This window comes from Microchirus variegatus (assembly GCF_963457635.1).
Source record: "Microchirus variegatus genome assembly, chromosome: 6".
In the NCBI taxonomy this organism is placed as follows: Eukaryota; Metazoa; Chordata; class Actinopteri; order Pleuronectiformes; family Soleidae; genus Microchirus; species Microchirus variegatus.
In genome coordinates this window covers 16499014-16523111 of record NC_139807.1, presented here as the reverse complement: position 1 = coordinate 16523111, position 24098 = coordinate 16499014, and the positions used below count along the sequence as shown (strand labels likewise).

The following is a 24098-nucleotide window of genomic DNA, read 5'->3' as shown; positions in this document are numbered from 1 at the left end:
TTCTCTAGTTACACACATCAGAATAAATTACTATTAATAAATGGTCACTAGCCATGTTCCCACATCCAGGATTTTTATTTCTTTTGAAGGTACCCATATGACAAAGTGTATGTTGCTAAAGCCACACATTGCCTAAAACTGAAGATCAACTCACATATAAGTTATATCAGACATGCTAATGCCAATAACCAGTCTGTCTCCAAGGTAAAAAAAAAAATAATAAAAAAATCCCACATTCACACTTTTTTGACAATTTTTCCAATTAAAGTGCCAATGTAGACTTTAAACTTGAAATTATGTTTCTGATCCCCAGTATGCTAGTAGGCATAGATGTCCCGAACACAGCCTATTCATTTGTGTCCAGAACCTATGGAAAACTTTGTTTAAATAACTTCTCAGAGTTGAGAATCTTTTCGATTTAATGTGCTAATGTGAGATACTGTATAGTAAAAATGTCTGATTCCCAGTATACTAGCCATATAAGTCCTGAACGCACCTTTATTAGTCTTGTCCAGAACTTAAAAATGTGCTGTAAAACAATGTCATTCAGAACTTATAGAGAACTCTCTTTATACAGTTTCCAGTTATAGGTTTAATGATTTCCATTACTTTTCCATTCAAAGATGTGCTTTCAAATCTTTCACACATTCAGTCAGTTCTCTGCTTATTAATCACTGTTTTGGATCAGCCACCAAACAGAAATACACTGGCAATTGGGTCTGCAGAGACCATCATTAGTGTGAACCTGTTTCTCACTCCTGGTCCTGGGGAGCCACTGTCCTGCATGTTGTTCAATGTTTCCCTGCTCAAACACACCTCATTCAAATGGTCAGCTCGTCATTAAGCTCTGCTGAAGCCTCATAATGACCCATTTATTTGAATAAGGTGTGTTGGAGCAGGGCCAGGAGTGAGAAACCCTGGTGCAGACCCATCCCACACTTGTCACATGCCGTTTCACCTTCTCCCCTCTGGTAGGCGCTGTAGGACTCAGTTCTGTCAGCACAACAGAACATTTTCTTTCCCCAGGTCATCACCCAAACTGCTTAACTTATTGCCAGTCAGTTGTCCGTTTTATGTATTGTCCTCATGTCTTATTTTTCTGTTTTAAATTCCCTGTGTGTGCACTCATACATGACCTGATTCAGATTCATTGGTTGACAGGCATTTTCCCACAAAATAATTTGTAAGGAGTGTGTTAAGAGTGAGTGCAAGGTAGTTGCACTAAATTTTTTGCAGACACTTATTCAATGAAACTGGTGTCGTCTGGATAAGTGCAGCCCTAGTACATTTTGGGTCGTTAGGGCCCAGGTTTTCACTGAAAGCTGCTGTTGAAGTCTTGGGCATGAATTGTAGTAAACAGTAGACAATCAACCCCCTGTGGCAGAAAAGTCACACGCAAAAAAAAAATCAATATTAAAGGACAAATATGAGCAAATGTGTCATTACATTAAGGATCGGCAGGCGGAACATTTACACCCTTCACTGGAGGCAATGGCCTACACCAAACATTCAAATTCTGCTTATACAAGATGAGTATTTGGTAGATTTGTCAAATCCAGGCAGTGTTTCATACATTAAAAATAAAAACGAAAATTCCTGTCAGACGCTCAGATATAGGGTTTCAAAATTTTACGTGACTGAGACATTGGCAGCATTGCGTTGTCGAGATTACTTTGTCTTTTATCAGTAAAAGCATTACACTTAACATTCAAGTGGCTTCATGACCGTCGAGCATAAAGTATTGCTTATGATTACAAGCAGAACTACAAAAACTAAAGGGTGGCTTTTTAAATGTAGGTTCGGCCTAAGAGAGGCTCGTTTCATTATCCTTAAGAAAAGGGAGTCTTCTCAGCGTTTGCGTGTCTGCTAGAAATGTTATTACATTTAGATAAACCATGCAACCGCACCTCAGGTTTAACAAGTTTGTGCAATATGAGCAGAATCTGCATCCGTGTCAACACTGGGGGAAACTGAACGTCTTGAAGTTTGCACTTGGGTGTTTATTTCAATCCTTCAACTAGATAGAGTACTATGACACAACACCACAGTCAGTCATTTCACACAAAAGGTCTACACATCAGCATGTTCATCCATGATTTATTTGAAGTAATTGCCACATCAACTATAATGGTTAACAGGTCCAGGAGAATGACACCATGATGCTATGGGATATCAGGGCAGCTTGAATGCACTGAAAAGCTAACCTGAGCCCCAGACTCCAAAGAGGCCCCACAGAGTTACTGTTTTCAAGCCTCTTCTTCATTAATCATGACGTCTTTATGCATCAGAAACCGTTAACACTTACAGTCCACATACAAATACATCTCATACAGACAATTCTGAGTATGGCTCTAATTGAAAAGCTTTTGCGCGTTGCGTTGGAGTAGGTGTTTGTGAACGTCGGAGCGGACAACAGAAACGTTGACCGACGGGTGCCACCTCATCACAGGCTTCCCATCTGGCCCCACCAGGAACTTCTCAAAATTCCACTTGATGTCAGTGAGCTTCAGAGGCTGCCAGAACAATCTGTCTGTGGTCTGTCCAAAGTCGTCACTGACTGGAGGGCACAAGCTCTGCATGGAAGAAAGCGCGACAGTCAGTCATTTAAGATGCAGAACATTAAAAGGGTCAATTCAGTACAACTACTACAGTTGCTAAGATCCTGTCAATGTCCGACATGGTTACCGTTTCAGTGAATATTTTACTGTGTTCAGTAAACGAGTGGTGGTAGAACTTCTTGATGCCACTTGTCACATAAGAGGATTGAGTGAGTTCAGGAAAGAAATGTCAAACGGTCTCTGACAGTACATGGTGAAGCCTGCCCCGCACTAGAGAATTTGGTCAGATTTCCCAATCTGTCCCTTCTGACAATCGTGGGTCCCTTCCCATTTTAGGCCAAATTATCCTGTAGCGTGAGGGCTTAACTTGTAAGTGTGTCGCATTTCTCAGCAAACCTCACACAACCCATTAACCGACACACAGCCTCCATGTCCGTTTATATTCTGCAGACATGGGTTTCTGTGCCTCTTCCCTTAAGTTGTTTGATTAAAACACCAAGTTTATTGGCGTTTAATCACACTCCTGCGTCTCGACTGGATGATCTAATCTGTGCTTTCGCAGGATTAAAAAGAAAAACATTGAAAATCTGTGACAAAGTTTGATAAAATAAATAGTCAGATTTGAAAATCCTCCAGTAAGTTTAAACTTTGAGTCACACTTTTGCAGCGGATTACAATTTACCTTCAGGAATGTGTAAACCTCTTGCTCATGTTCTCCATTCACGTCACCTTTCTCAAACAGCAGGAAGTTTGGAACAAAGCCGTTGCCTGGTCGGACATATCTGAAATCCAGAAAGAGGACAGCTCGTCAGTGGACATGCCCCCAAGCACTAGTTTTAGTGGCTTGGCAGCTTTCCTGAAGCTAGGACAAACAGAGTAGAGTCCTTGCTATGGATACATGATGGAACCTAAGACATACATTCTATGTGTGTGAGAAATGACCAAGTGAAACAAGAGCTTACTGCCAAAGGATATTTTACCCCAATTTAATTAAGTTTGGGGATTGACAGGATTTACCAGCTTCCGAAAGCTCCCTCTACATTCATCTATGAAGGATCTTATGTTGCATCACATCACAATGTCTACAGTCTTGAGTGAATTTCTATACACAGGATTAACTTGCAAGGAAGATCTTCTCACTTTAAACCTGGCATGATTTCATGCTCTTTTCCTGGTTCTTGCTTCCCAAACTGGTTACAAGGAAAGCCAAGCAGAGTGAGTCCAAGTGGTTTCATCTCATCATGTAGTGCATTCAGTTCTAAAAGAAAAACACAGAAATGTAAACCTGCGGAGAAGCATCTTTGCATTCATTAGCTAATGGGTCTTGTGGGGGAAGAGTTTCTTACCCACATACTGGTAGGTGAATCCTCAGTATGTAGCCACATTGATGAAAAGGACACTCTTGCCTTTGTAGTCACTGAAGTTCACAGTGTGATTCCCGTTCAAAGTCTTTGCATTGTATTTGTAAATGTCACCATCTGTGGTCGAGTTGCACTGCTGCAGGTACAAACAGATTAAAGCAGACCATTTACTCAACTAAAACACTTTTATTATTCATAAACGCAAGCCATTTCAAAAGGAGTGAACGACAACCCAACACACAACTATAGGCGTCACCGAAGCTTAATGTGGTTTTACCCAAAATAATTGTAAAATTGTGCTGGAAAACAATAGAGTACAGTGCAAACCATTTGTGCTCAGAGTTAACCAAAACGAGGTGCAATAGAGCGACCAGTGCAACACTTCCACCTCATACCTGTTTTGTTGGGACGGTAGGACAGCAAAATGGTGTCTACAAAAACACAAGCCCAGGGTCAACACAGCAGTACACTGCTTCGAGGAACCATCACTGCCAAATTATGACCACTATATGTTCAAATTAATAACTTTAAATCTAACCTGGCCCTAATTGATCAACACATACTTTACATCTTAGGAACTTGCCTCTCATCCCAGTAAGAAAGACCAGTAAAGGTCATACAAGTGCACACACACACCATTTGTGAGCACAGTAAACTAACATTTACCCAGTAACTGAGTTTATAACTCAACCTTCAAAGTGTCCTGGTTTGGAGCCTGAATGCATCCTCACAACAACAAAATAAATAATAAGGACACAGCTGTCTCAGAGCCAGATGGTACTAAATGTTGTCATCTCATGACCTGGCCCACAACAAAACCAACAAACAAAAACAAATAAAGTGTGCTGATTCACCAGCTTCCGATTCGCACTTGAGGGGAAAGTTAAAGGGAAATTAACTTAATGTGCAGTGTGACTGTTTGTACACTGATGGTCTGTTTTTATGTGTGTACTACATGATGTGAAAACACTTTAAGACATTAAGTTTGCCAGACAGCCACTGTCGTATATGTGAAACATTTATTTTATTTGTGAAAATATCAAAAGGGAGATTGCACAGGTTTTGTTTTATACAGAGACCTCATTAGACCAGGTCAAAAACGACTGTACCTAGAGTTCTCAAATCTGGATTAATCTACAGACCCTAAAGAGTCATAAAGACAGTATTTTATTCGTGAAACCTTTATAATAAGTTAATTTCCCCTTAGGTGTCGAATCTGAGGCCAACTTCAGCGTCGTCAGTCACTTCGCATACATAGTTTTAGATTTTGCATTCATTGTTCCACATATAAACAGCATGTCATTTCACACGGATGCATGTCTGTCTTCACAGGAAAATACGCTAAATGTGTACAAAGCAAATCAAAAGTTGCAAAAGAAGACGCAGTACAATTTAAATTTTAATCCTGCTTTAAACATGTTTAATTAAGACAGAAATGCAAACCAATTCACGGGTTAGTTTTTAGTTTTTCAATAGCGTGTTGCGTCACATCCATACGTCTGTTGTCCTGCTGCGGGTCCATTAAGGTTGACAGGGAGCAGGTGTGAGACTGCGGTCAATTAAGAAGACAGCGACACAGTGACGTGGTCTGGTCTCGCCTGGCTCCAGACTGTGTGTGTGTGTGTGTGTGAGAGGGGGGAATCAACAGGTGACCTACCCGAGTCAACGACGCTTCAGCTGAGCATGGCCGCAGCAGAGCGAGCAGTAGCAGCGGTAAGAAGGTCCACATCTGGCCGCTATCCTTCGACATGATAGCGGGCGGCGCGTGTGCTCCGTTCCCTCCCTCCCTTTAAGTAGTCTCCTCGGTGGCGGGGGGAGGGAGGGGAGGTAGCGGGGGGGGGGGGGGGTGTGGCGGGGGGAGGACACAGTAGCACGGCTGGCTGTGATGACGCCACCTGGTGACGTCAGCCACGCGCACAGGTGGCACAAATAAATAAATGAATGACCTTAATTACCAGCTACACTTAAGCTCTTTGTACAATGTCATTTAACCCAAAAAACGTCTCCTGTGCTATTACAGTGTCCAAATGTTACCTCAATAAATAATCATTATTATTTATTTAAACAAAAAAAAAAAAATAAATAAAAGCAGACATTTTAATGTGTTCCAGCGTGCTTTTCCTGCTGCGACAGTGTCTCAGCATGCATCCTGAAACCTCTGCCCTCATAGATTTGATTATCAAATCCTAGGATTTTCCCCTCCCGTGACCTACTGTGGCTGCAGAAAAGCACATTCTCATTTTCGAGAACTGATCTGATCAAATATGTATCCATTTACTCTTCCAGTGACACATAGCAACACAATTGTTGGGGGGAAACAAATGATGGCGAGAAAACAATGGTAGTATACACAATAAATTGCTGAATTAGTTTACTTGCCAATTACTGAGAAAAGAGAACCAACAGAGGTCTAACTAATCCTGCTTGCTCTGAGGCTCTTGTTTACCCCTGTACAGTATTTGTCTGTCATGTTTGTGTTGCCAAACTAAAGGTCTTGTGACCAAGAGACTGACATTTACCATGGTTACTACAGTGTCTACACTGCCTTATCCTATGCAAAGAGGAAGCTTGTTTTGCATTAAAGAGGCTATACGTAAGATTCATGCATCCGTTCGTTTTAAACCTCTGTTGCCTACAGTGTGTTGTAGACCGTCTCGGAGGAATTGGAATAGGATCAGATCAGCGCACGTCTGTATGCTTCAGGTAAACAGCAGTGACACATTATGACCGAAGCAGTGATTACCCTGTAATAATTTAAAGCCAAGCACTTTCACGAGCAGTGGATGTCAGGATACAATACACAGAATACTGTCAAAGTAAAGTACAAAGTATAAAAATTTAAACATAAATACAATGGTCTCGCTTCCATAGATTTACATACTAGTACAATTTTCTTTTTCTTTTATTTACCTTGTTAACAGACTGCACCTTTGTGAGACTGAATAACAAAATAATATAATTGAGGTGCTCTCACAGCCTTCATTCATTTTAATATTTACTCTTAGGCTCTTAGCACTCCTGCCTTTGCAGCAAGAGAACCAGTCAAAGAACAAGGGCCTTTCTATATGGAGTTTGCATGTTCTCGCCACTTGTGCTCATGTTCCATCATTGATCGCGTTTATAAAAAACTGTGATAGTCGTTAGGAGTAAGCACTGGAATTAATGTGTATGCAATTGAATGAATGCTATTCATAATTTAAATTGTAAATTGTATAAACCCCTGCTCTAAATTGACCATAGGGATGAATGGTTGTTTGTCTCTCTGTGGGACTGGAGGACTCTTCAGGACCAGCAGTCCATTTGGGGATCAAAACCTGGTCCTAATGAGGCTCTGGCAAGCCTGTTTGTGCATCTGTTTATCTGTAGGTTTTGTACACATTACACATTTCTATTTGGAAAAAGCTGGAGTTAGTGAACAAGAAGGAATTGCTGTGACCGTTTTAAGTAAATAAAATGCGCTTTGACCCATTTTTTATCTGCAGCAGTGCAAACATTTACAAATACAATGCCAAGACTCTAAATGTGAACTCTGAACTTCAGCAACGACAAAGGCATGAGTGTAATTTTCTCCAATGTGGCTACATATTGTAAGGTGTCTCTTTGGGTCTGGGGCTCAGGGTAGTTCTTCATATCATTCAGGCTGCACTGAAATCCTACAGCATTGTGGCATCAGCTCCGTCCAGCATCTGTTAGACATTACACATGAATTAAAACAAAATTGTAGTGAACACACTGATGCATCACTTTCCTTAATGTGAAACAGCTGTGATATTGTGATGCGTCATAGAGGTAAGCAAGCAACATTTCAGAATCATTCAAGAAAGAGAAAGCACTCCCTACATCCCCAGACAAAAGCATTATCTGCACCTTCTGTGGCCAAAAACCTCAGCATAATTAATAAACAGACACAATATGAACATGAATAAGCAGGGTAAAACTCTCAGACACTTGGAATAAATTTATTAAGCCAGTCAAATACAAAAGTTTCACATGTGCTTTTGCCAACAGCAAAAAAAGGGGAATCTTCAAGGTACAGTTTTGCTAAGAGCTCATGTCGGGGCTCACCTATCAGAATGTTACCTGTAATTGGTTTCAATTTGTTTTCTAAATTTATTTAGACACATTTTGAACCCCTGTATCAGAACACCTTGCTTTTTTTTTTTAAAGGAAATCTTGATGGGTCTTCATTTGAGGAAGTGGCTGGATTTGAGATGTAAATGTATCCCTTTAAACATCGTCACTATCTAGCTCCCTTGTGTGCTCTGCATGACCTTATCACTCTATCCACACAGAGAAAAGCCAAACAATGTGGTGGAAAGTGCTTTCTGAAAAACTGGATCCATAGCCTTGAGGTACTTGTGCAAATATTTCTCTTGTTTACGCGGTATTTAGAATTTTCATTTCTTAAACTAAATGAGTCGAAGTTGGCAAACTCTCCTGCCTAAAGGGTTTAATTCTGTAACCTAGACGCTGTGTGCAGGGACTAAAGCATGGGTAACAATACAGAGAGTAGCAAAATGAGAATGAGCGATCAAATCAAATGTGGTAAAGTACAAGTGTTGTGTTTAATGAGATTAGGTCCATTGTCATGGAGAAAAAAAAAAGGTTATGTATGTATTGTGCATTGTGTATTGTGTCCGATACAAACATACAATGTTAATAGCTACAATATATTGGGATTACACTAACATAGAAAGAACAGCATTACTAAAGACAATGATTTACACTTAGTCAATGCAACTATCAAAACAGTTATAAATAAATAATCAATAATCACAATCATGTTTTTTGGTATGATAAAATCAAAATGAATTTCCCCCAAATTTTTGTATTTCAACAACCACTTTTGAACAGTTACACATATGGGACAGTTCTATAACATTAAAAGGTACTGGAGAGATTTTCATAAATTACTCACATTTTAAATTGTTCTGATTTAATGTACCTATATAATCATTCAGCATTGGAATAGGTATATGTAGTCTTAGTCATATTGGGGAATGGCTTCCTATGTAACAAACTAAGTGTCAAGTTGTTACATATTTGCAGAGAGACTATCACAATTATTCAACCTATTTAACAAATGACTTCAGATCCTGAAAAAGAAAAAAAAAAATCTAAATAAAATTTCATTCAGAATAGCGAAGTGTTTCACAAATAGCCTTATAAAACGCTGGTATAAACAACATTACAATTGGATATCTACAGTTCAGTAGGAAAATTATAGATCAAATCACACCTTGTCAACTGAAAGACAAACTGGTTTCATGCTACTACCCAGACTTGTTTAGGTGGGTACGGTGATGCTTTAGTGCTTTCCAGGGTCAATGTTTTGTCTCTCCCTTTTTCCAAATCCTCCACCTCCACCTCCTCCCCCTCCCCCTCCCCCTCCCCCTCCACCACCACCTCCTCCTCCTCCTCCTCCTCCTCCTCCTCCTGCTGCTCCTGCTCCTGATCCTGCTGCTGCTGCTGCCGCTGCTGCAGTGGCTGCTGCTGCTGTTGCTGCTGCAGACTGATCTACAGGTACAGACAGAACAAAGACTATGATATGAATGGAGAAAGGCTTTCAAACGTATACACAATTAAATGCAACAAATCCTATTAAAACACCAAAATTTAGTTTGGTGTTGTCAGTGTGGCCACAAACTGAAAATCTGCCACATCATTGTACAGAGTAACTCGGGATGGTCGTTGTTACAATTAAATGTATGAATGCACCCATAAGCACTCGGTGGTTGATTACGTTCAAACATGATTCCATTGTCCTTTAGTTTAGTTGACTGCGAGTGCAGTTGAAAACTGTACTTTGGTGTATTCTGTGTGTGATAAAATTTCACCAGAGGTTTGAATAATTGCCGTTTCCACCTTCAGAGATAAAAGATCACATGCACCTATGGCAGAAAACATAAGCATCAAACCACATCTTGAGGTGTAATGAAGAATTTGAATACTATACAGTCTGTGTGGGTGTTGAGTGTGTACGTGTGTGTGTTCAGCAGCATGTACGAACAGTATCCACCCTTTACACACAGGCTTCATACAGTAGGACGATTCTTAACAATGCAAGTCCTCAATTGCAGTTTCTCCATCATGGTAAAGTTTGTTGGGTACAGTACTTTATGGTTTGGAACGGTAAAGCCCTGGGTCATGTTTGCGGTTTGACTTAGATACTTGATACAGTACTTTACTTGGTAGGCAGGGATGCATAGCGTGACAATATACTGGAGCGACGATGACGAAAATGAAATCACAATATTTGTAGTAGGGTTATGCTGACGAATGCAACATCGTCCGCCGTGACTTTCTGACCAACATCACAAAGCCACGCCCCCACCCTGTCAGACACAAACTAATCCTCTTCTCTTCTCGTTAACCTAAAAACTTTGCAGGAATTGCTGTGTAAAATAAACTGAGAATAATAACTAATTTATATGCATGCTATTTTAACAACTTCTCACGTTAATTTAATGGTAGACAGCGCACCCGACTTTTCATAAAGATCGCACATGCATTGATCTCCAGCAGCTTCACATCCGAACTCCTGTTTTAGATAATTCCGTGGGCTCAGCACCTTCCTCAAATTCATAATCCACCCATACAAGTGCTCCCTACAAGTGCACAAGATTGAATTGCAGCCATTTCATTTGAGGATCTGAAGGAAGATGGAATTTGCTGATCTGACAGCATTCCCATCAGCTGGAAGGAATCGTGTGTCGAGCGCCGCTTGAGACTTTTCCAAAAGTTGTAGGCTTATGCGTTTCCATTTAAACATGTTTAAACTGCATCTTATCCCCTGAATTTTAATACTTTTTTTTAATTTTTTTTTTTAAACCATGTCTTTATGGCTGAGCACTGTTACCACTGTTTATCTCACTGTTTTCTGTCAATGTCATTAATGTTGTCTATGTGTGTGTAAGCAGCCTACTCTCTTTTTATCTGCAACCAAATCTACCCTCAGGTACAATAAAAGTTACCTTACCTTATGTTTTCATACTAATGACACAAAAGGCAATCAGAATATGATGATTTAAATTATTATTAATCTTACCTTCGGCCATGCACAGTCATACTAACCGCAGTAAATTTCGTGCCACACTACAATTATTTTTCCCAGCAGTTTGTCTACCATTCCATTCACTTGCTTATTGTTATTGTCATTATTAAAGTCGATATATATTTTATTTATTGATCAAAAAGGTGGAAAGTGACGGTGACCGGTCTGGATGGCTCCCTGGGGATATCTAAATGCGGGACACCTCCGTGAAAGAGCAGGTGCATCAGCGCGACCCTCACCATATACCAGGGAAAGGATAATTAGATCAATTTCCAGAGTTGAAGTTATAGTACGTGTTACGTGCTAATTGTGGCCCGTTTAAGTATTTGTTAATTTTTGTGTAATGTGAAATGTGTTTTTAAATACGATTGAAATAATTAATATTATACTTAGTTGGCTGTACTATACCTGCATTCTCTGGTGGTGGTCTTGAACTTTCTCCAACTGCTCTGGCCCCTCTGGGTTGTGGGAATGATGACTGCCAGGGAAAACCCTGAACAAAGAGGAAGCACAACCTTAGTTCAAAAACACTAAACATCCTTGTGTATCATAACCCACGGCTCTTGACTTTGCTGTACCCTAACAAATGTATTGAATGTAAACGTGGCTAAACTCAGCTGCAGTTAGACCTTATGGCATCTGCTCATTCCTCTGATGTATAAGAGAGGAGTACAAGTAAGAGAAAAGAGCCTTATTTCCTCAGTGACCAAGAGTCACTCCAGAGACAGAGACAAAGGGGCCTCAGAGGACCCTTACCGGGGTAACAGGCTGGAAGTCTCGTACAGGGGGCGGTGCTGCTGTGGCTGTGGCGCCTGCTGCATTGGGCATCCGGGTAGTGAAGTGTATGGGCCAGCCCTCAAGGCCCTGCGGTCCCACCTGCACAAAGGGACCACAGTAGGGAGGACTCAACGGGCCGTTCACTGAGCCTGACGTGGGGTCTGAAGTACGTCTTTCCTGCTGCTGCCCCTACGAGTGATCATAAGTACACACGTGATCCCTGTGATCAGTGCACGGCTGCTACTCTGAACTGGCATGGGCCACTGCTCACCTACAACCCCCACCGCCACCGCCTCACACTGAGGAGCATAAATGTTCCACCTGCTGATCCCGAATGCACTGAAACATGCTTGCTGGAGTGAGGCTCTTGTCCTATAGTACTGATTTCTCCACTAAGAAATATACAGTCAACTTAAGTGACTGTGTTCTGTCACAAGGGGGTGCTAGACTACAGGGTTTATTACAACTCATCCCAAAGGCTTCAAAAGCAGCTTTCAGTAAATACCTGGGCCTTAAATGAATGACCAAAACGTACAAACACTGCACCTATCTAGTCTGACACCTCATTTTAATTGTATAATGTATATGTCTGCAATACTACCAGGCTCAGACCTGAGCTGCAGCCAGTACCTGTTTATGATGCATCTGCAGCCTCTCCAGCTTACACCTCTCAGTGCGTTCTCTCTGACACTCATTCTGTGCCTGATGAAGCTGGAAAACAAACAATATGACATTAAAACAAGAACTTACTCCAAGTTTCAATGCAACAAAACAACAACAACAACTAAATCTTCCTGATGATGAATACACATCTTACCTGATTGGTCAAATTAGTAATCTGACCCTGGAGTCGCTCAACTTGTCGCCTCAGATCCTCTTTTTCCTCATTCATTCGCTCTCTGTCACTCCTCTCTTTCCTGAAGTCTTCTTCAAAGATCTTCACCTAATGTACATAACAGCATTTGTGTACACCAGTTGTGTGTGTACAGTATATGGGCACATGTGTTTTTTTGTTGCATTTCTAACCTGTTCTTTTAGTACAGCAATTTGAGTGAGCAATTCCTGCTTCTTCAGATTATTGGCAGCGTCTGCAAAGTTACCCTGGCCAGGTGGTGGTTGTTGAGAGGATGAAGGAGAGTGCAGGTTTAAGGCTTCCTCTAACGCCTGACGTAAGACAGAACATGTATCGACTATCAGGAAGTACAAAAGAGAATAAATATAAAGAAATATCTTTGTCCTCGGTCGCACACTTTTTCCATCTCTTCTGAACTCACCCTATTGAGGCGCTGGATCTCCTTCTCCTGGTACTCCCTCTGTTTGCTGAGCGGAAGCAGCTGATCCTGCAGGTAGCGAATCTTCTGCTTTAGCTCAGTGGTCTCCGTGTTGAGACACTCCTTTTCCCCCTAAAACACACACAGAACATTGACAACACATTCCATTAAGTATCATGTGGTGTGTTTTTTTTCTTTGCCATGTGCCTCAGTACTCTCACCTGTACATTTTCAATCTTGGATTTGGCCAGTAGCAGCTTCTTGTCATAGTCACGCTGCCTCTGCTCTCGCTCCGCCTCCAGCTCGAGCACAGTTTTCTGGGACTCAGCCAGCCGTTGTCTGAGATCTGTGATCTGAGACACCAGAAAAAAACCATTTAGTTGACAGTGACAGCAAACACACATTGCATGAAGATGCGAGGAGGAGAGATTGCCAAGGACAGCTTTGTTGATACATACATCATCATCAGCTTCATGTCAAACTGAAATAAAACCCTAAACATTATGATAATAATGAACTACACAAGGTAGGCAGGTCAGTGAGCGACAGGTAGACCAGCAAGTCAATCTGTTTAATCCAAAGTAAATGATTGGTTATTAATCTCCCCTCAAACAACTGTTATTGATGGTACTTACAGGACATGAAGAGGATTTCAACAAAGAAGATAAAGTGCTTTACAAACCTATTATGAACTTGAACTAAATCTTTAAAATACACCATGAAAAAAATATGTTTACAATACATAAACCAAGCTACAGCAACAAGGACATATTTTCAAAACACACTTGTGTTCTGTGTAAAATATGAGCAAACCTAGTGACGCAAATTGATCTATCTAGGGTTCTGTGGTTTAAACCCTAGGTTGCATGGTGTCCCCATCTCAACACCGTGAATGCAGATTTGGTAATGATTGTGGGTGAGAACAAGCGTAGGTGTGTGAGTCTAAGAGAGTCTACATTTGTATCTCTGCTGCCCTCTGACTGCACCATAGCAGGAAGTTAGTGGGTACCGAGGAGGTGAGGGGAATTCTTACTGAAGTGTGACGGGCCTTGTGGTTTAGTTCGTTGAGATAGGGAGCTATTGCAAGATTTCACCTTTTCCACTGGACAAGCACAGACAACACACATACAGGCACGTATCTCTTTCACTGCCAACTGATGCACTAAAACATCAGCAGCCTATGTTCCTTTAAGATATTTCCAAATTACTAAATTCTTCACATCTGTCTTTTCACTTGGATAAAAAAAATGTTGATCCTAACAGTAAAGAAAAAAACATTATTCCCATAATGTAAAATGTCACCATTTGTGGCAAAATGTTTACATTTTAAGTCCGATTAGATCATTGTAATGCTGGTATTTTCTGTATGATGTTCAATAATGTTAGCCTTCAAAATGCCATTTCTTCATATATAGGAAACAAAAACTCTTAAAATATGATAGTGGTGGTGGAATTGTTCCGACCTATGTCAGGCACCTATGTCACTACCGTTCTCTGATCTGCAACACATGCCATAGTAGGTCATCGTCCTATTATTTATTCAATATTTTATGCAGTGCAATAACATTTTTACTTATCAGTTTGATGTATCCATCGACTTCTCATTATCCCACTATTTATGGTTTCATTTGTATTTTTAATCAAAAGCCATGCTCATAATTGTGTTGTTTTGCATCTCTGATGTTTTTGCTGACTGACAATCTTGAATATAGGGAATCTTGAATATATAAATTTAATCAATTTCAATAGGAGTCACTGGAAATGAAAGTAACACCCAGCTATTTGAAGTAATATCCCTTTAGAAAAGAGGAGACACAGTTGCTACCCTTGACAACTACAGAAGCTGTAATTAGTTTGGTGGAAGACAAAGGTCATTTTGACCCAATGATTAAGCAAATAGATTATTTATAAAAAATAAACTAAAAAAAGAAAAAAAAATTAAGCTTGACTTGGAATAGGTACATATGCATTCAAAATAAAATATAAAAATATACATACTCAGCAGATTCTGCAGTACTGACAATGTTTCACAATATGGAACAAAAGTGTTTACATTTTTAAAAGCAAGCTTGCATACAATTAAAAATAAGACTGTTTGTCAAAGGAGTTTTGGAGAGAATTAGGTATTACTTCTCTTTCGAGAGCTCTAAATCAGTCAAGGACACATCTGGTTCTTCCCACACTATTCATAAAAGCTGTAAAGTCATTACTGTACCTTCTGTTCAAACTGTGACTTCATGGAGTTCCACTGAATGTCCCACTGCTTGTTCACCTCCAGTACCTGTAAGCAGCGCCAGAAAGTGAAACAAATGACACTCGACATATAGGAAACTAAATACGCACAGACTTTCCCCTATGGCAAAAGAGGATGAGCAGTAAAAGCAAAAGAGACTCACATCCTTTCTCTGCTTCTCCAAAAGCTTGATCTTCTTTTCATACACCTCAACATCACAAGGTTTAGTTGGGGTTTTCTCTGCAGATTTTCCACTCTGGGGGCAACAATAAAATATTCCTAAATCCACATCCACAACAGTCTCCCATTACACACTTCTTGTGAACAATTTTCAAGTTTCAAGTCACAGATTAAATGTATCAGAATTATTATTATATACAAGAGAAATCAAGTTTAAATTAAAACAAGATTTAATTACATGAAACAGTTTTAATATGCTCGTCTGCACATGAGTAAAAGTAATATTTAATAACTACCTTCTGTGGTGTGGTGGCCTCCATCTTAGGTCGTACAGCTGCTGATTCTTCCTTCACTGGCTCCTCTTTGGCCTCTGGAGCTTCGGTATCAGATGTTGTGGCAGATGACGCGGCTGCTGCTGCTGTTGTCACTGCTGCTCCTCCTGTGACAAGCTCCTTGAGTTTCTGGTTCTCCTGTCTGAAGCAGCAAGAAAAAGAAAACGATAATTCCCATCAACAATGCCCCTTCGCAGTGTAGGCTGAAGTTTGGTTACAGCCTAGAGGATGTACTTTGGGAAGAACCTACAATACCCACTTGGCCCAGAGAGCACTGGACTAACACCAAGCAAAAGTAAAAGTAAGGTAACCGTTATCAGTGTTTTTATCAGGATACAAGATAAAATAATCAAACCCTGATTCATGCCAAAGAAAACTAAACTCTCTGAGGAAATTAAGAGTTTTTGAGAAACACTTGAAAGGAATACACACAGATCTTACATGTTCATGATCTTTAACAGCTTATTTACAATAGTCTGCTTCAGGAGAAGCAACAAGTCAAATTAAAAAAGAATGTGAAACATTACCTCAGCTGCTCCAAGTCTCGATTCCTAATATGATGGTCCTCTTCCATTTTCTTTCGCAGCTCATTGTTCTCCTGTCTGAGCTGCTCACAGAGAGTCTATAAAACACACAAACATATTAGCCTTTTTATACAGACCTGCACATTGCTGAGAGAAATCACCATTAAAACATATATGTATAATACAACATTTACAAAAACAGAAAAGTGATGATATCAAGTTTGAAACGAATAAAATATTGTACAACAGCAAACATTTTTCATTTCTTTTGTTCTTCAAACTGTGCTGCATACCTGTAGGAGGGACGTTCTCTGTTCATTCTTTTGGACCTTAGAGGAAAGATGGTGAAACTCCACAGCCATGCGGCCGAGGTGAGCCAACAGCTGGTTCGGGTTGGACTCCTCTGCAAATATGCTGAAGGAGCTCTCTAGTCTCTTAAGCTGGCTCGCAAGCTCGATGTTCTCCTGTGGCAGGACAGGGATTACTCCTGCCACTGACCCGGCCTAGAGTTAGCCACACAGATAAACTTTCAGTGCATCCGCTCCAGCTGACTCAGAGGCTGAGATAACTTAGACAGCTACTTCAAGCAGCAACAAGAATGAAAGAGCACAACAATGTGTAGAGTCATCCTTTTACTACTTCTAGGAATAGGAGTTACTGACTTATTTAAAAAACTCAAACCAGTTTGTCCAGCTGTATTTAAATGTAGTCCTTTTCTCTTGATGTGTGACAATGGGTTACTTCGGAATTCCCTGTGGTAATCTATCATCTATTAAAGATACCAAACAACCACGTCAAGTAACTTCTTTTTAACTTTGACAAACCATAAAAACAATTATTGAAAATTAAAAATAACTTGTAAATGACATTATAGATGGTTAAGAATAAACTCTACAATGCTATGCCCTGTTGTTCTCGTTGTGGTGAACCAATGTTTTTGGAATCTCTATCACGTTAGGCTACAATCATTATGTGGACTAGGCAGTTAGTTCTCACAATTCTTAAATGATGTCCTTTTAACACATTCCCTAGAATGTAGTGTGTGAATGAATCAGCTGTGTAATTCTATTCAGTAATAATCCTGGACTTTCCCATGGCTGACTCAGGCTGGAGCTACCAGTATTGAGTTTGTTGATTTGAGTCACAGCACCATGAATAACTTCTTACAATTGAGCAAATAGCAAAAAAGAGGAAAGGTTGAATTTGGTCTAAATAAATCTCACAAATTAATTACTTTGTTTCTGGTACATACTATCAAGGGATCTGGAGTCTTCTTCTCCATATTCACAACTTCATACTCTGCTAGGGCCTCCTGTAAAAAAAAATAAAAAAAGTAAGTGGTCCCAGAGTATATAGAGTGTCTGTCTACACAATTATCACTACAAAAAAATTCATTAGAGTAAATTAAACATTTCATTGACAGGTGCCATATGTCAAATTATATGCTCTTTTACACATCTAAAAATTGTATTTAAAGATGTCTTTGTCACAAACAAAACCTCTAATATGAGGAGCAGTTTACTTACATTGGGCTTTTCAGATTGCAGCGTCTTCCCTATACAGCTAGTATGCTCTTCCTTCGGCTCTGCGGTGGTATGTAAACAGGGTTTACCTGCAACAAGCCATATCACTTAAGTTAAGTTGTGAAATTTGCTTGAGGTTAACAACTGTATACAAAAATTAATAAGCCATGTGTCTGCAAGTGACAGCTTCTATCAACTGTTAAACCTACTTTGTGTGTCGATCTGAACGGGTCCTCCTGTACACAGACTGGCAGCGAAGCTAGAGGACTTGAGGGCTTCGTTATCTCTAACAAGTTCCTCCACTCGCTGTCGAAGTCTTGATGCCTCCGACTGAGACTCTTCCAGCAAGTCGCCTGCAAGTTTCAGAGAAATGTCTTCTATGTCCACCAGCACTGCACACTAGTTTCTGATTGACCCATTTTCTTTGACTACTAAAGCTTCAAACATCCACATGAGCAATCATCAAATAAGAGTGAGAGAACTGAAGTTAGAAATCTTGTGCAAGCTGCACCCGTGTGAGTCAGAACATTCTTACTACCGTCATGTCAGCTTGTCAACAGACGAGCAATGAACCTCAACAGGTTTGGCGAGATTCCACTTCAATTACTGTACAAAACATTCCCCCATGCATTTGTGTACTTTCACATTAAAATTAATTCATGTAGCCTATAATGACACATGAGCTACTATATGGCTCCAATTAATGCTGCTACACAGGTTAGGCCAGTGTTTTCTATTAGAGATTACACAAACTACAACAAAGAAATGTATGTTCTCATATAGAAAAATCCTCAGGTGTTAAGACACACAACAGATGTGCAATGCTAAAAACTCTGATTCCTTGAGGAATTTACCTAAGCTCTTAAGTCCCTTCATCCGCTCCCTCAGGATGCTGTTCTCCTCCAGCAGTTGTCGATAGCTGACTCCCGCTCCGGCCTCATCTCTGGCCTTCACCTCACTCCCACCTGGATCATAGATGCGGTAAGGACCTTTACCTTCCATCGCTGTCTCTCACTTCCTAGACATGGTCATCTGAACTGTGGAGAGAAAACACAAAAAGTGTCACTTGATTAAGTAGAAAAAGTGACATTAAACGCCAAAGAAGAGCAATGTATGTAACAGTATGAGGTGCAACCTAAGAGCAAACAGCATAAAATACTGTAATACATCAGCCAGCTGTAAAGAAGCACTGACTGCATAATATAAAGAAAAAAAATACTGTTTTCCTCATAATAACGCATTAGAAAAAAGCTTAAAACCACACCTCACACAGTAGCAACACCACCACACATAAATACAGGCAGTAATGTTGCTAGACAACAGAATAAATACATATATACAAATGTAGACATATCACTGTCAGTGCTGTCTTAGCTAACCCTTTCTACCTGGCTACCTGCTGAACTATGGCTGAAGCCCGGTGAGGTCAATAAAGAGGCACCGACAGCTCTGTGAGAACAAAAGCAGCTACACCACCAGCACCACAGTGCTGCTTCACTGTAACAGAAACATATGGCAACAATGTGCTAACGCTTGTGAGAGCTACATCTGACAACTGCAACAACGATCATGTCAGAGAGCGCAGGAAAAAGAGACAAAAGCTGGATAAAGAGAAGTGAATGTGAGGTGGATCCTGCCACCATGTATCTGCCCCACACACGAGAGTCAAACATAGCACAATCCAGCTAATGATAGCTACCTTGATTGGCTGAAGAAGGCTAATATTAGTTTTCGCTGTTGTCATGCAAATTGCTAGCAACATCCTCGTTAGCTGTCGGCTAGCTAACACTAAAATGACAGTGCGGTAGAAGACGCAGTCAGCTCGTCCCGTTAACCCGCTAACGATACTTTTTATCCGCGCGGCAAAGGAGCCCGAAAGCGCAGTTAAACTACAAACCGAAGAACAAAGAGGTGTCTTTAGGCTGGGTACCTTTCAGCTCGCAGTGGCCTCTCGTCTCTGATTGCCAGACTATTGCGGAAGTGACCTGGGAAATTCCACCTCGCGACGTTTGATGTAACGATATGATTGACAGTCCCGCGGACCAATCAAGGCGCAGCTGTGTGTCAGCGGGACACCCGCAGCAACCAGTCAGTGTAATGTAAACACAGGAGCGAGATATTCACGCTTCTTTGTGTGCTGGCGATTTAACCTGAATTATTATTTAAACTGACTACATTTAAATTAAATTCCAACATATTGTTTCAAGGTGTTTTACATAGTGAGGCCAATGTTTTACAGTAATAAAGACATAAGAGAGACTCAGCACTAAATGACCAAGTAGAGGCGTCAGTAGAGAAAAAAGCAGACGACGAGCAGTCATGTGCCTCGGCCGGTTGGTGCGAGAAAGACCAGAGGCAGGTGTAGTTGACTTGCTGTTGTAGTATTAATTGAATTTTTAAAAAAATACATAATTACAAGTAGGATATTATTGTGTTAAATTCATTTGATGATAGCAAACTGCATAAAAGGCAACTTATTCAATGTATTAGCCAATAAATATTCTCCAAAACTATGCAAACCGTCAAACAAACAGCTATAGGAAGTCGTTCCTGCCACAATAGCCATGTAAATTCATAATACTTCCCTACCGGTTTGTACCGTTAGAGTTTAACAGTTCGCAATTTACTACATATTTATTACACTCCTCATATTTATGTTACGTACATACAATTTCATGTCGTTCTATTTTTATTCTATTCTACTTTTTATTCTATGTATATTGTGTGTCTTGTTTCTGCTTCACTCTAATTTCCCAGTTCGGGATTACTAATGTACATCTATTCTATTTTATTCCAAAGAGCTGTGGTGTAATCCCCAATAGACTGATTGATGTGCAAAATTAATTTGGTGCAAATAGACAGCAAATAAAGACCAATACGAACTTTCAAGTGATTATGTCAATAATTATACTTTTTTAAATGAAAATTACGTTGTAGTTTGCTTTCTACAACGATTGCTTGTGGTTTTACTTCTTTTCACTCACAATGTTTCTGTGATTACTTTCTTAATTTTCTAGTTACAGTATAGTTTGTCTCACTCAAAAATTAGAATGAATAACCGTTCACATAAATATATATATATATATATAATATATAGTGTTTAATTTTCTTTGTGTGTCATGTCATAATTTGATAGGTCAATAATTATTCATATATAGCCACAAGCTCATATAACGTCATCACCCCCCCCCCCCCCCCCCCCCCCCCCTCAGCTGCGGGATGAACGCAACCATTTTTACTGAATGACTTTTTGCTTCATTGATAAATTTTGAGAAGGGGCTGTTGGGGGTTTCTGTGATTGCATCACATCATTTCCTCAGAAAAGGAAGGCAGTGAGATCTGGTTCACGTTACACTTAACCTTTGAGGTGCACACTGTAATCTAAAAGGACATGTTTAACATTTAGAGACAAGAAAGACACTACCAGTCAAAGGTTTGGACACACGGGTCACACACTTCCTCATTCAAATAAATGGAAACGTAGTGTATGTTGTTTGTGATATCATCAGGGCTGCAACAAAACTCATTACTGATTAAACTGACACCAGTTAAGCAAATGTTTTTGTCTGTAAAATGTCATTTAAAAAGTATATTGGAATTGAAGGACTTTACTGAGCAAAATGCTTAATTTTCTATCAATGTACTAATTGAATAATTAAAGGCACCATATGTAAGAATGTGGCCAAAAACGGTTACTACATTCAAATTCAAAATAGAGAGGTCTTTTAGGTTTCATTTTCTGACCTAACTGTCAAACCATGGTTGCTCGGCATCTGAGACTCTACTGACTGCAATGATTGGTAGACGGCGGTAGGTGGCGCCACATGCCAAAACATGATTTCAAAACATAAACATGATTTGCAGTCTGCAAAATATTTTTTTAATGCAAATATATTGGCTGTACTGTTGTTGTTGGTGAGTTCAGTTTGTTATATGAACATTATTCCTGAATCTCTGTGACATATTAGGAGGATTTTATGGCCAGTTGCTTTAGATTTATTACATAATGCACCTTTAACTAATCATTCCAGATCTAATTGTGATATCTCAATATCTCTTCAGATTATTGTACGCAGTTATCTATTGGGTGGCGTGTTCCTTATCACGACCTCCGTATCACCTGTATTAAACATGAATTTTAATAAATTTTCATGTGCAAATAAAAGTAGATATTCATACAAATGTGTACCATTATTAATACACACACCATGATATGAGACATCATGTTGTGGTTTTACATTTCGATGAACATTTCTTGGATTTAGTTGTTCAGTTGAGATATTTTACACATTAAAAACACACTTTAGATTCAAGTGGCAGGTTCACATGAATGCTGTGTCTCAGTAATTATTGAAACGTATTTGTCTAAAGTGTCATAAATGTACTGCAGGCCCAAACAGATCAGACGCCACTGATTTAGAGCAATAGTGACATCTTGTGGGAAGTAACAAACAGGTGATATGTGACCATATTTCCTCCTCAGACACTCACAGAGAATATTCCTCAACCAAATGGAAAAAACCCCAAATACGTATGATGTAATTCAACAACTGTCTAATCTGTGAGGATTAGACTGAATCACACCAGGGTTGGTAGGTCCTCCTGACTAAGTGCATAGTTTTTTTATGACTGGTCAGAATTATTAGTTAACGTTTCAAAATGGCTCAGAGGAGTCACAAATTAAAACGAGTTGAGACAAACCCCCTGTGTCATGAGTTTCAGAGCAACATCCTCAGAGTCTAATAATGGAGCAACTGAGTTTACTCAGGAAACAACCACTGAACATGATGTCAAACCTATTCAGAATCAAACCTCTCTTTATGTAAACACTAATTCTAGTTTCTGCAATACAAAAAAAAGGGTAGATTTAATAGACTCTAATAGAAAATGCAGTTTAATTATAAAGTTAAAAACAAAAAGATTTCACAACTTTGCCTCCCACTGGACACCTTGACCTTGTTTATTAGTTTCCATGTGTGGCGGTTATGGTGCGCTAAAGCAATAATCACGCTCTGTTTATTGTTACAGCCTGCTAGAAATAAATCATGAGCCTGGAGATACGGGGAATGTCACCGATCGTTTAGTTCTGCAGGGCAGCAAATTACACGCGTCATTTTCTCCTTCTTCTTACTTCTGTAAGCGTTGGCCTTATTACACAAAGACAGGAGAGGGCAAAACATCAAGCCGAAGCCCACTGTGTTAAGTATGAACCTCATCCTGTTGGGACGCCAACAAAAATAAATTGGCAGTGTATTGTCCTTAACTCTGTGATACTTAGACCAAGCTTTCAACTGCAGCGCCTGTCACATCCATTAACCAGGAACATGCTTACTGCAAAACCTCTTATCACAGCCAAGATGGGACCGCCATCACACTGCGCTTCCATTTTAACTCTAACATGCTCTCTGTAGCACTGTTTAAAACAGCACAAATAAAAGTCTACAAACCAGTGTCCTTAATGTGTCAAATAATATAATAATATGTGTATTTTAAATCATTCAGGCACTAGACATTTTGTGTTGTCTTAAAACATTGTATTCTACACATTGATTTGGTAACATGTCAGTAGAATTTGCTTTGTCTGTATCTTACTAACATTCATTTAAGAATATTCTAAAAAAATAAAATTAAAAATGAAGAAACTTTAGAAGAGTCATTGACCTTTTATTAGTATGTTAATAAGCTTTTGCCTTCTGTGACTGTTCAAACCCTACTTCTACAGAATTAGTTGGCATTTTTTCCAGCATATCAACCAGAAAAAAATATTTTCACTGTCCTTAATCCCATGCTATATTTCCAAACAACAGACAAGGATTTTATCATGCTGTAAATTTACAGGAGATAATGAATAATGAGAACGCATCTTAGTATGTTTAAAAACGCCTACGCCTCAAATGTTAAAACAAATAAACAACAACTCACCCACATTGAGCTTGTGTCAGAGAGGCACTTTTTAAGGAAACTGGTGAATCGGGGGAAGCAATTTCACTGTGAGACTCGGGGAATTCCCATAACCCAGTAAAATGGCCTGCACTGTGAGTTCAGGCTGAACAGAACCTGGTGTGTGTCCAGCTGCATGGTGCCTTAGCAAGTAACACAACACATGGAAATAGAAATTTGTTGTTATATTTGTGCATTATAATTTTAACCTGCAGTGCATACATACTACACACATCAATGCATGTCAGCATGAGCTGATTATATGACATGACAGCCAGAGCTGATGTGCAAAGTTCCCCTAATGTAAAACAACTTGTATAAACAGTGTAGTACATGCATGATCAC

General features: G+C 39.7%; 2 protein-coding genes across 6 annotated transcripts; both read right to left on the bottom strand.

Moving 5' to 3' along the window:
* Window positions 1–2194: 2194 nt before the first annotated feature.
* On the bottom strand, window positions 2195–5648 carry gpx3 (glutathione peroxidase 3; the record flags this gene model as incomplete). Its single annotated transcript, XM_083890801.1, has 6 exons — window positions 2195–2573; window positions 3241–3340; window positions 3699–3816; window positions 3905–4055; window positions 5409–5468; window positions 5577–5648. 6 exons carry the CDS (start codon window positions 5646–5648, stop codon window positions 2352–2354), a joined length of 723 nt encoding a protein of 240 aa, XP_083746927.1. The 3' UTR covers window positions 2195–2351.
* Window positions 5649–7910: 2262 nt separating this feature from the next.
* Window positions 7911–23761, bottom strand: tnip1 (TNFAIP3 interacting protein 1). 5 transcript variants are annotated; one of them, XM_083891315.1, is made up of 18 exons: window positions 23736–23761; window positions 18668–18850; window positions 18023–18166; window positions 17817–17902; window positions 17525–17602; window positions 16584–16793; window positions 16294–16388; window positions 15731–15908; window positions 15418–15510; window positions 15237–15302; window positions 13243–13374; window positions 13025–13153; window positions 12777–12914; window positions 12568–12693; window positions 12381–12461; window positions 11730–11939; window positions 11382–11466; window positions 7911–9436 (listed from the first exon to the last, which is right to left on the bottom strand). In XM_083891315.1, the coding sequence occupies exons 2-18, from the start codon at window positions 18813–18815 to the stop codon at window positions 9228–9230; spliced, it is 2208 nt and encodes a 735-aa protein (XP_083747441.1). In that variant the 5' UTR covers window positions 18816–18850; window positions 23736–23761; the 3' UTR covers window positions 7911–9227. The 5 variants fall into 5 exon arrangements, with proteins under 5 accessions (XP_083747441.1, XP_083747440.1, XP_083747443.1 ...); XM_083891314.1 differs by lacking the exon at window positions 23736–23761 and adding an exon at window positions 19744–19794; XM_083891317.1 differs by lacking the exon at window positions 23736–23761 and adding an exon at window positions 19744–19794 and having other exon boundaries at window positions 11730–11849.
* Between the last annotated feature and the right edge of the window lie 337 nt (window positions 23762–24098).